General features: G+C 40.1%; 1 protein-coding gene across 2 annotated transcripts in view; it reads right to left on the reverse strand.

Moving 5' to 3' along the window:
• Positions 1-329: 329 nt before the first annotated feature.
• The window catches only part of Trappc11 (trafficking protein particle complex subunit 11), a 60,002-nt gene continuing 48,128 nt past the window's right edge, over positions 330-12,203 (reverse strand). The window contains exons 30-31 of one of the 2 annotated variants that reach the window (XM_048791926.1): positions 4,637-4,724; positions 330-845 (exon numbers count right to left, since the gene is read on the reverse strand). In XM_048791926.1, the coding sequence (XP_048647883.1) occupies positions 802-845; positions 4,637-4,724 (132 nt within the window). In that variant the 3' untranslated portion in view covers positions 330-801. Of the gene's footprint in view, positions 846-4,521; positions 4,725-12,203 lie in introns of those variants that run through there. The other variant, XM_048791925.1, reaches the window with a different exon arrangement.

The following is a 12,203-nucleotide window of genomic DNA, read 5'->3' on the forward strand; positions in this document are numbered from 1 at the left end:
AATCCATAAAAGGAAAATTAATAAATTGAGCCTCATCAAAATTAAAATATTTTGTTTTGCTAAGACTGTTAAGAGGATGAAGAGACAGTTTACAGATTGTCCAATATCCCTTACCATGTGGTGCAACTTCCCAGAGATGGATTGAAGTTGTTGTGTGTATCAACAGTTAATTCCTTTGTATTGCTGGGTTCTCTTTCATGATGGACATCCCATCATTTTTTGTCCATGCACCTGCTGAAAGTGCCACCATGTCCACCTGTCCAATAAAGAACTGGTGTCCAAAATAGATAAAGTTTCAGAACTCAACAGTTAAACTATTCTCATTAGAAAATGGGCAAAAATCATGAACATTTATTTCAATGAAGAGAACATATAGATGGGGAAAAAAAAAAAAGACTTGAAAAGCCGTTTGTTTGACACCATTAACTACCAGGGTAATACAAACTAAAACCTGCAAGTGCCAGTACACATCTATCAGAATCGCTAAAATAAAAAAACATGGCAATACCAAGGGCTAGTGAGGATGCAGAGAAACTAAATCACTTAAACATTGCTGGTGGGAGTATAAAATAGTTCAGTCACCTTGGAATATAGCTTGGCAGTTTAAAAAAAAAAGTAAAGTTAAACATGTAATTACCAGTTGATCTAGTAATTGTACCGTTGGGGATTTATTTCAGAGAAATGAAAACTATGTCCACACAAAAATCTGTATAGGGTGTTCGATTTGTAATATTCATAAACTGGAAACCATAGAGATGGGTGAGTGGTTTAACAAACTGTAGGCATCCACCACGCACCCCTTCAGTAGGTGAATGTTGAGTGGCACATCATCCTGTGACAGGACCCTGAAATACAAAGGGACAGACTATTGATACTACAGCTTGGATGAATCTTTGGGGAATTATACAGCATGGAAAATGCCAATTCCCAAAACTTGCAAATTGTATTAATCTATTTATATAATATCCTTGAGGGGCTGAGGTTGTGGCTCAGTGGTAGAGCGCTTGCCTTGCATGAGTGAGGCACTGGGTTCGATCCTCAGAACCACATAAAAATAAGTAAATAAAACAAATATATAGTGTCCAACTACAACTAAATTTTTTTTTTAAATATCCTTGAAATGACAAATCTATAGAAATGGAAAACTGATGAGCTGTTCCAGATGTTAGATACTCTGGGAGTTTGGGAGGTAGGTATAATAAAAGGGCAACATGAAGAATTCTGGTAAAGATGAATCTATCTTGTATCTTGATTGTGGTGGACACCTGATCCTACACATGTGATAAAATTACCTAAACACACACACACACACACACACACACACACGGAAATCTGAGTAAGTCTAGTGGATTGTATCAATGTCAATATCCTGTTGCAGTCTTGTACTGCAGCTTTCTAAGATGTTACCACTGGGGAAAAGTGGGTAAAATGTACAAAAGATCCCTCTGTATTAATTCCACAATTGTACAAATGCATATGAATCTATAATTATCTTAAAATGTAATTTTTAAAAAATGTACTGCTCTGGGATAATCAATTTTCTTAAATCAATATTTAATACAGGAGAAATGTCCCTGATGGTGACAAAGACAATGGTGGTAGTGATGGTGGTAATGATGCAAAGTTATGCTTTATGGAGCTCTTGCTCTGAGCTCCAGGAGAGCTGAGACTTTGTATTATTCACTACTGTATCCAAAGGCTACCATCTACTAAGCAAATAGTTGTTGGACAGTTGACATTGAGAGGACATGTATTGAATAAGTCATTGAACAACTCTTCAAGATGCTATTATCATTGTTATGATTCAGATAAGAAGACTACAATTCATGAAGTTTAGGTAATACCCGAAGATAAAACAATTTACAGGGAGGAAAAGCCAGGATTGGTTAATCACAAAGTCAGTGGTATTAATAACTACATCACAGCCTCCCCAACCAACATGAATATTCTTTATTTTAGCAATAATCACTTTAGCTGCCTAGGATCTCTCAACGAAACCTCATGACAATTCCTACTTTAGTTCTTATTTATAGTAATACATCATCAGCTTTCCTCCCATGCCTTATTGTTCTCAGAACATCATTGTGAGAGACGATTATTAGTGCCAAATAGGAGTTAGAGGGTAAATTCTTTCTTCCTTCCCATGTGTATGATTGCAGGATATTTGAAGGGGAAAAAGAGGAACAGTAGTTCCATGTGCATTCAGAAAAGCTAACAATGACCAAAGCATTTTTAAAGCATGTTAGGCATGTTGGAAATTTCCATTATCTTCTCAGAATACACGTAGAGATCTCACCATATGGGTTTGCATTATTCCAATTTAAGTTGACTGCGTTAAAAATCTGCAAATGGATCTTCTGTCAGATGTGAGGGATGGTTTGAAAATAACAAATCTGGCTATTTTGTGAAAAGATTACTTAGAAAATAAACACTTTGGGATGGGGATGTAGATCAGTAGGAGAATATTTGCCTAACATGCAGAAGGCTCTGGGTTCAACCTCCAGCAATACAGACATGGGCGTGCACGCGCACACACACACACACACACTCAAATTCTTGATGAAAAAAATAAAAACTGGGGGGCTGGGGTTATGGCTCAGCAGTATAGCGCTTGCATCACACATGCAAGGCCCTGGGTTTGATCCTCAGCACCACATAAAAATAAATAAATAAATAAAATAAAAGTCTTGTGTCCAACTACAACTACAAAAAAATAAAAAAAAAAAAACAAAAAAAGAATAAAAGCTGGGAGGAAATTCTCTAAAATGTTTAAGGTAATAATATTATTATTCATTTGGTAATAATATTATAAATTATTTTCATTTTACTCTATATTTTTCTTAATTTTTTCAAATTTTTCTACTCTGAATATAAATTGCTTTCATCAATAATATAGAAAAATAAGAAAATAAGTGATCTAGGTCAAAAATGTTACAAACTACCGGGCATAGAGGCACATGCCTGTAATCCCAGTGGCTCAGGAGGCTGAAGTAGGTGGATGGAGAGTTCAAAGCCAGCTCAGCAAAAGCGAGGTGCTAATAAGCAAGTCAGTGAGACCCTGTCTCTAAATAAAATACAAAATAGGGTTGGGGATGTGGCTCAGTGGTTGAGTGTCCCTGAGTTCAATCTCTGGTACCCGCCCCGCCCTCCACCAAAAGTTACAAATCGATTTTTACATTGAAAAAAGAATTCAAGATACTCTGGAATAAATAGATCTTAGGCGAGGAAGAAGATCAAATCTTAAGAGCATTACGGAGCTCGTCACAAGCTGGTCACTTCAGAGAGGCTGAATAAACCATGTCTCCTTCAAGAGTTCACATGAGGGAGAAAGAACAAATTTATCCTTTGACTCCTATCTGCTCTTGACTAAAGCTTGCCCCATAAACATCAGCTCCTCATCTCCTTCCTGGGTGGGATATCTCCAGACAGCCACTGGGAAACCAGATCCCAAGACACTACCAGAAGCTCCCACACCCACCACCACACCCCAGGGCCTGGCAGTGAGCAAGCATAGATGCCAAGAAGTTCCTAGGAGTCCCCTGCCTCTGCTGCAACAGAGAAGTGTCAAGAATGAGGTGAGAGGCAGGCGGGGGACCAGGTGCTGTCTGATGGTGCTTACTCTATTGGGAAAGCCCAGAGTACCACCATGGCCCAGTGGCCGTGTGAGCAGGTGGAGCCCTTCATGAAGTTGCTGGTATCATGAAGCTCAGCATGCCTCCCTCACCAGCAGAGGTGGGAACATCCTCTCTGAATATATGGGTTTATGAGGAGTCATGGACAGAGCACATGCCCACACAGGGCTGCCACAGTGGGCCCGCACCTGGTGCTGCCACTGATGGAGCCTCAGGGGCTTTGAAGGAGTGAATGATGGGGAGTGAGTCACCCAAAGTGCTATGTTCTGGTGACTGACTGTACTTTGGGTCTTGTTTTCAATGAGAAAATAGAATTCTTCCTATTGTTTGCTACAGAGAAAATATGAGCAAAATCTTGTAGGTAGATTTCACTGAGACACAGAAATGACATCCAGTCAGCAAGGATGGGGTGCACACGGGGGGAGCTCAGACTCACTGGTGCCTGCCTCTGTCCATCCAGGTTTTCTTCAGTATGACCACCAGCACAAAGATTTGGTGTGTACAGCGTACAACACACAGTCCTATCCACACTTTGGGTGCTCCTCCTATCAACAGAGGGGATCAGGTCATCTGTTCCTAGCCTTGTATTTGTATCCATGACCAGGGTAACTCCACGTCATATACGACCACAAGAATGGGAACCTAATAGAATAAGTTACACTTTATATATGTATATTCTGCCAAAATACATTCTACTGTCATGTATAATGAAAAATTTTTTTAAAATAGAGGGATCAGGACTCCAAATACAGGAAATAGTTTCCTCACAAACTGGAGCTCTAGAGATACAAACAAAAGAAAGAATGACAGAAGAGGCAGCAGAGTATGTCTTGACTTTCAGGACCATTGCCCAGCTTCTACAACTGTCCTGGCTTTAGGCTTTGGGCACATGACTCAATTCCCTGTGGGTTTTTTTTTTTTTTTGTTGTTGTTGTTGTTGTTGTTGTTATCAATGAAAATGCCATATGAATTTTTGAGGAAGTTTCCAAAAAGCAAAGTGTTACCTGCATCAAACTTTATTTGAAGAGCCTCCAAGTCACCATTTTCTTCTGTTTTCAGAAGAAAAGATGGCAGTTGGAATCTTTTCCTGCTCTGCAAGACACAGAAACACAACTTGGGGAAAGACAAAAGGACTGTTGTAAGGGAAATAGGGTTCGTTAGCCTGCGGGGTATGAATTACACAATAACGCGGGTTTATCTGCTGAGTTGTCTGATAAAACTGTTCATGTTCACGTCTTGACAGAAATCACTGGTATCTTTATGGCACATCACTCACACCTCATAGTAAATCTCAAATTCACAGGGAGCTGGCAGTGAGAATAAAGGGCACCCTTGGGATCATTTGTGCCTTGGCATCTGCTCTCAAAAACCTCAAAACTTTGTTGTAAAGGTACTTGGAAGCTTCTGGGTGTTTTACAGGACTGATCAGTGGTTTTAGTTGATGCTGGGTGGGAAACTCTGCTTTGCCTAATTGAACTCCACTTCAATTAAGCACCAGCATAAGAGGAAGTGGGTGAGAGGTGGAAGGGCAGAGAGGAGAGGTGTTAGAGAGGAAAGTGGGTTGAGACCCCAAACACTTTTGAGTGTCAGGGAGGCTCTGAACAGTCTTTTTGTTGGAAACCATTAATTATGAGTTTATGTGAGCTATCACAAGGCAGGGAGATTGCTTTTCTGGGAACTCCTGGGTGAAAGTCCCTGGTTTGAGAAAACCCAGATGATGCTGACACCTGCCTTAGCTCACAGCCCTAGGTTCTAACGTCCCATAGGTAGAGGTGGTGGCCTAACCTGCTAAACTCCAGCCGAGTTGTTTCTGCCATTTTCTTCCTGTTTCCTCAGGAAGTTCTTTATAGGAAATCCCATTGGGTATTGGGTTTCCCACCCACTTAAATAAAGCCCTTAGACTCCATTTGGGGGAGTAAGAACTCATCAGAGCTGGTCCCTGTTGGATCCTGATGTTTCACTTATTTTTGTGTCTTATTTCTTAAATTTCTCATACCCAATTTCTGATCTGACTCACTGCCCTAGCGCAGGGAAACTGAGTAAATGTCACTCTGGTTGTGTGTGACATCCTTTCTCTTTCTGGACTATGTTTCCTTATGGAAATAAATGGTAAATGTAATACCACTTCATCACTGTGACCAAAAAAAAAAAAAAGAGAGAGAGAGATAATCAAATTATGAACAAGAAAGGTTTATTTGGGCTCATGGTTCCAGTCTGTGGTCACTTGGCCCTGATGCCTTTGGGCCTAGGGCAGCACAGTGCATCAGGGTGGCATGGCGGAAGAGCTGTTCCCCATCACTTCCTGGCAGCCAGGAAGCAAGGAGAGACACAGGAAAGGGTCAGAGTCCTACTATCGCTTTCAAGGACACTCTCCTATGACTTAACTTCCTCCCAGGAGGTCCACTTCCCCCAAGCCCAAGCAGGCTAGAGACTAATCCTTTACCACACTGGCCTGTGAGGCACCTTTCAGATGCAAACTCTAACAACCTCGGCAAAAGCTTACAACAGCAGCTCTGCAAAAGCTTACAAGACACTCTGCTTGGGAAATGTGACTTGTGTGTCTCCTTCCAGGAAAGTGAGGTCAGCAATGTCCCTGTCGTCCCTGGCCTTCCCCTGAAGCCCAGCAAGCCAGAGGGGTGGGAGGTCCCCTACTACCTCCTAGCTGCCCCTGCTAGCACCAGGATGTGCCACCCAGGCCCAGCATCCTGGGCCCACAGTCCCTGCAGAGCTGATAGGAGACTGGAGAGAAAGTGAGCCCCAGGGGGTGGCGCACAACAGGGGACCCACTCAATCTGCACGAGTTTCTGCAGGATTTTTTTGTTGTTTTAGCCAAGTACAAGAAAACCTTTTCCTTTCTCGCAGCTGGGTTCCTATTTTAAAACATAAAAGCGCATTGTCCTGAAGTCACCCGGCCTGTCTGACCACTTTGGAAATTTCATTATGCACTGCAGAACTTGGAACCAGTCACCTCACGTAGTCCTGGGTAGGGGAGCTGGATGTGACAACCTCTCCAAAAAGGCCACGCTAGTTTAATTTTCTATGAGTGAAAGGGAGGGACACTTGAAAAGGTCCTGCTTACCCAGGGCCTTGGGCAGAGTGGACTGGAGCAACAGTAAACACTCCACTAACTGATGGAGAGGAACAATTAACCCCAAAATAAAATATGGCAAGTAGTCTTCTGTATACTGCGAGTGCTGGGTGTGGCAAAAGAACCATCATTCTGTGATTACGCATTTTCAAAGAATTAACATAAAATCCATGTGTTACATACCACCTTTTTTCCATGTCAGGTTCTCGCACTGATTCCTCGAGGTGATCACTGGGGAACAGCCCTGAATTAATATTGACTTTATTTATGGTTATAAAGGTTTGTGTTTGTAGATGTTGTCTTATTGATTTTATCCTTACAGCTCAAGGTTTCTTGTAAACTTAGTGTTTCCAAGGGCGAGGGCCTTGGTTGTCCTTTTTAGAAGACATGGCCACCAGCAAGAGCACCAGAAAGCCCTCACACCAACCTGAGTCCTGTCCACCAGTCCTTCATTGACGTTATTATTTCTTAAGAGTGGGGGAGGAGAAGAGGAGGACGCATAACGCAAAAACTAAATCTCTAGAATAACTTTAGAAATCACAAGGGCACCAACTTTTTACTCTGAAATGATAAAGAATTAAGTTATGAAAATTCTCTTATTTTAATATGATTAAATACACCTAATGGATGTGGAAAAATGTTTCCATACAGAATTCCAGTCAATAAACGGATAACAGCACTTTAAAATGACATTTTGCAACTGTTTAAATAACCGATTCAGGTAATTGCCACTGATGGATGTTTAGCTAAACCTCATAATAAAGAGATTAGGTTGTCATCCTGTAAACCCGTGGGTCAATCTTAGCAACACTATAAGTGAGATTACCAGAGAGATTGCAGAGGGAGAAGAGGGAGGAGGGAAGGGAGAACTTGAATTTAAGCATGTTTTTAACTCTAACTCCCAGTCCATTGTACAGGAGATAGAGGCATGAGTTATACAAACACTGTGGAGAAATAATTAGCCAAATACAAATGTGGGATATTTTACAAGACAACTGACCCCATTTCTTCCACAAGTCAATGATGTCTCTGGCACAGTGGAACACTCCTACAATCTCAGAAACTCAGGAGGCTGAGGCAGGAGGATTGCAAGTTTGAGGCCAACCACAGCAACTTGCGAGACCCTCAGCAATTTAATGAGACCTTGTCTTAAAAAGAAAGAAAAAAAAAAAGGACAGGGGATGTTGCTCAGTGATAAAGCACCTTTGTGTTCAATTCCCAGTAACAACAACAACAAAAGTCATTGACAAGGGATAGAAGGTTGCAGGGGCGGGGGCGGGGGAGGAATGTTCTATATCAAATAAAACTTAAGACTTGAGACATAACTAAATATAATAGTAGACCTTATTTAGATTTGGAGTCAAACAAACCAGCTATAAAAAGTTTGCCTAGGGCTGGGGTTGTAGCTCAGTGGCAGAGCACTTGCCTCACATGTATGAGGCATTGGGTTCGATCTCAGCACCATATAAAAATAAACAAATAAAATAAAGGCATTATGTTCATCTACAACTACAAAAATTAAAAAAAAAGTTTGCCTAGTCAACCAGGGAAAATTGTATATAGTGTATTGTAGACAGTTTCAAGGAATTATTGTTGAACTTATTAGATGTAATAATGCATTGTGGTTTTTAAAAGTCTTTTTGTGGGTGAAATGATTTGAGATGGATGATAGATGGCAAAGTATTAATGTTTGAAACTGAGTACAAGATGGCAGTTTGTGTTACAGTGGTCGACTTTCATGTCTGTTTAGAAATTTTCACAATAAAAACATAAGATGAAATGAAAGATGCCGGTCAGAACAGGAGAAAAACTATTGTAAATGTAGTCTTAGCCAATTAGTTGTCTTGAACACCTCTGATAAAACACTGTCAGTCACAGAAAGCTTTTGTGGGGCTCTTCCCAGCCTGTTCTTAAATAATTCAAGATATCATCTTGAACAAAGGGCTCATTTTTTTCCTGTTAGATTGGCATGTGGATTCTGTCCTTTGTTGAGATAATAGTTGTTGAATGACACCCAAGTACAATTCTTCAATCAAATGAGCATTACCAAAAAAGATGAACTTCAACCCCAAATCCTGGAATTCGAGGAGAAAAAGTCCTGCTCTCCAGGAGCAGCAGTGGTGACAGCAGCAAGGACTCCTGGCTTTAAGTGAGCTCCGTCCCACCCACTCACATTCTCTTATCAGGGAATGTGAGTCTCTGGGGTAGGAAAACAACACTAGCTTTGCTCACTGGTGGACAAGTCTGTCTATGTTGGAGGCAGTTGGCATGTCATGGTGCAGGCAGGGGCGGATGCCAGCATTCTCCTTCATCATCACCTGGAAAGTTCTTCTTGCTTTGTTTATTTTACAAACTTTTATATGTTCTCCACAATTCAGCTCACATAATATTACCTGTTCATGGATAATGGAAATGCATACAACAAAGAATAATTTTATTATGAACATAAAAACTTGCCTTTGTCACTCCTCAGAGAAGTGCTACCTCCCTGTTCCTTCCTCACTCATACTCTATGAAGTGACTCACCTCCCCAGGGCTTCCTTTCTACTTTGTATTATCTCTTATTATTTTTGCAACAGAAATGTTCAAATATATCTAAAAGGAGAGTGAAGAGTGAAATAAGCCCCCAGGTATGCTTCACCCATATTTAACAATAATCAACATTTCCCAAATCTTATTTCATCCATTCCCCGACTCCCACCCCCACCTAGTTTTTGGTTTTGTTTTCTGGGGTATTTTAAAGAAATCCCAGATATTCCATCATTTCACCAGTCTTGCACCTACTTCTACTACATTTATTACATTGTGTTGGAATTTGGTTTCTGGGTTTTCTACTGCACTCTGGTCTTCAGAATAGGGATCCCTTTATGGCTTGAACAACTAGCACAACTGGCCCAAAGTAAGACCATGATGAACACTTGGAATCAATGGATAACGAAGAGCAATAGATTCACTGCCATAGACTTAAAACCAAATCATGTGCATATGTGCATATGTATATGTAGGCATCATACATATTTAGCCAAAGACTCATTTATTTATTGAGCACTGGCAACATTAGACTGGTGGTGTGTAGAATGGTGGCTAGGAACACCAGCTGTGCAGGCAGCACGCCTTCGTTAGAGGCCCAACTCTTGAATCCCTTGCTATGTCATTGGGTATGGCAGGTTGTCTCTTCTAGAAGGATACAATAAAATCTCCTGTCCCACACCTCTAGGATGAGGGAGTTCATAGTTTATGTCCCTTCTGGTGGACTTGTGACCCCACAGAGGAAACGACATTATGCAAAAGTGTGCAAGGTCAAAAAGGCAATACACCTTTTTTTCTTGCTGATTCTATTCTCACTGCCACATAGCATTTCTACTACCCTGAGACTGCCATCCTGTGAGGAAGTCCAACCATCATGTGGAAAAAGACCCTAAGACTCAAAGAGATGCCTGAACAGCCCCAAGCTGCTCCAGCTCGTGCTGGTTTCTCACTATACCCACTATTCTAACTCCAGCTATTGTCTGACTACAATTCCATGAGTGACTCCAAGCCTGAACAGCTCAGTTGAGTCCTTCCCCAATGCCTGGCCAACTGAAACCATTTTTTTTTTTAAAGCCATTAAGCACTGGAATATGTGTTTTGTAGCAATAGCCAGAACACCAGGCAAGTTACTTCAGCTCTTTGTGCCTCAGTTTCTGTATCTTTAAAATTGGCATAATAGAATACCTCCATCATGTTGGACTTTTCCAAGCAGGATAAAAGCATACTTGTATGGCACATTGTACTAATCAATAAATGTTAGCAATTATCATTTAGGAAAGATATATAGTTTAGAAATCCTGACCAACCTAACAAAAATTTCCATTCTCCATGCATGCTGATACCTTGTGGTAAGGAAGGGTGTGTTCTCTAAATGAAAGAGCAACTTCAAAGATGCTTTGAGTTTTGCATTCTTTCTATGACTGGGGAGAAAAGAGAATTTAAAAAATTGCTTGGGGTATAATTTGCATGGTACATATACCCTGAAATGCACGCTTTCTTGGCAGTTTTGACTTCGGTTCTACTTCCCCCTCTGGTGTAACATGCTTCAGAAAGCAGAAACAATAAGGCCTTGTGATCACTTGCTTTTATTCTCAGACATAAGTAAATTGAGTGGAAGGGAAAGTTTCTCACAAAATTCCTTGGGAGGAAACTAAATATAAGTAAACTATGTGTTTCTTTTCTTTTTTACTAAAATGTGGGATTTTGTACTCATTTAGTGAATGTCATGGAGCTCTTTAGTAGATGTGTCTGATAATGGCAGTTTTCTAATAGCAAGGACAAGATGGCTATGGAACTTACCAAATGGTAATATGAGTATCTCTCTTCAGAAATGTTTCAAACGAATGCTTGAATCTACTTATGTATAAGTTAAAAAAAAGTTATTTCAGAGTATTTGAAAAATAAAGTATGAATTTGTTTTCTTATCTATCTTAATGCATAGGGTCAATGTTTTTTACTTAGCAGTCATTTATAATGCTTCAGTTGGAGAGGATTTAGCTCTGCAGATTGAATTCATGTGGTGTGAATTGGGGGACAAGACAAAATGTACATTTCTATTTGGTATCATATATTAATTAGACAATTTTTAGTCACTAATGGTGCCTATGACCATAATTCTTAAAAATTACAATGACTACTATTTATTCTACCATTAAATATACAACTCATTGCTAAGTAATTCATAAACCAGGAGTCAGAACACTTTGGGTGCCTTTTCTGGATTGAGGCCCAGGGGGAGCTCCAAAACAGTCTTTGCTGGAACACAATGGGCTTCCCCTTTAAAACTGAGAGCTTAGCTTTTCCATTTGCTGCTTTTACCTTAAAAACACTCCCTTCTCCTCCCATGGCAATGCCAATGTGGAAATTACAGTTAACACTATCATTAGAGTATCAACTGGAAGATTTTATAATCTGAGTGGAGAAAACATGGGCCATGAAAGAAGTAACTGATTTAAAATAAAAATAATTTTTCCTAAAAGTGATGTTAAAGATGAAAAGTCCTTTCTCCTTAATGAAATAGTCATTCTCCTTAAAACCCCTTAATTCCTAGAATTCAAGGATGTAACTGTAATTCTTGAAAATTATAATGACTACTATTTATTCATCCTACCATTAAATATACAACTCAGTGACTTGGGAGGCTGAGGCCTCCTTCTATACAGGAGTCAAACTTCTATATATACTTTCTGCTGCAATCATACCTTATTTAAAAATCTGTACATCTAGCAAGGCCCAATGACACATGCCTGTAATCTCAGTGACTCCAGAAGCCGAGGCAGAAAGACTACAAGTTCCAGACCAGCCTCAGAAACTTAGCAAAGCCCTAAGCAACTTAATGAGACCCTCCCTGTCTCAAAAAAGAGCTGGGATATGGCTCAGTGGTAAAGCACCTCAATTCTCAATACCAAAAAAAAAAAAAAAAAAAAAAAAAAAAAAAAAAAAAAAAAAAAAAA

The sequence above is a fragment of the Marmota marmota genome, unplaced genomic scaffold (assembly GCF_001458135.2).
Source record: "Marmota marmota marmota unplaced genomic scaffold, marMar, whole genome shotgun sequence".
NCBI classification, from domain to species: Eukaryota; Metazoa; Chordata; class Mammalia; order Rodentia; family Sciuridae; genus Marmota; species Marmota marmota.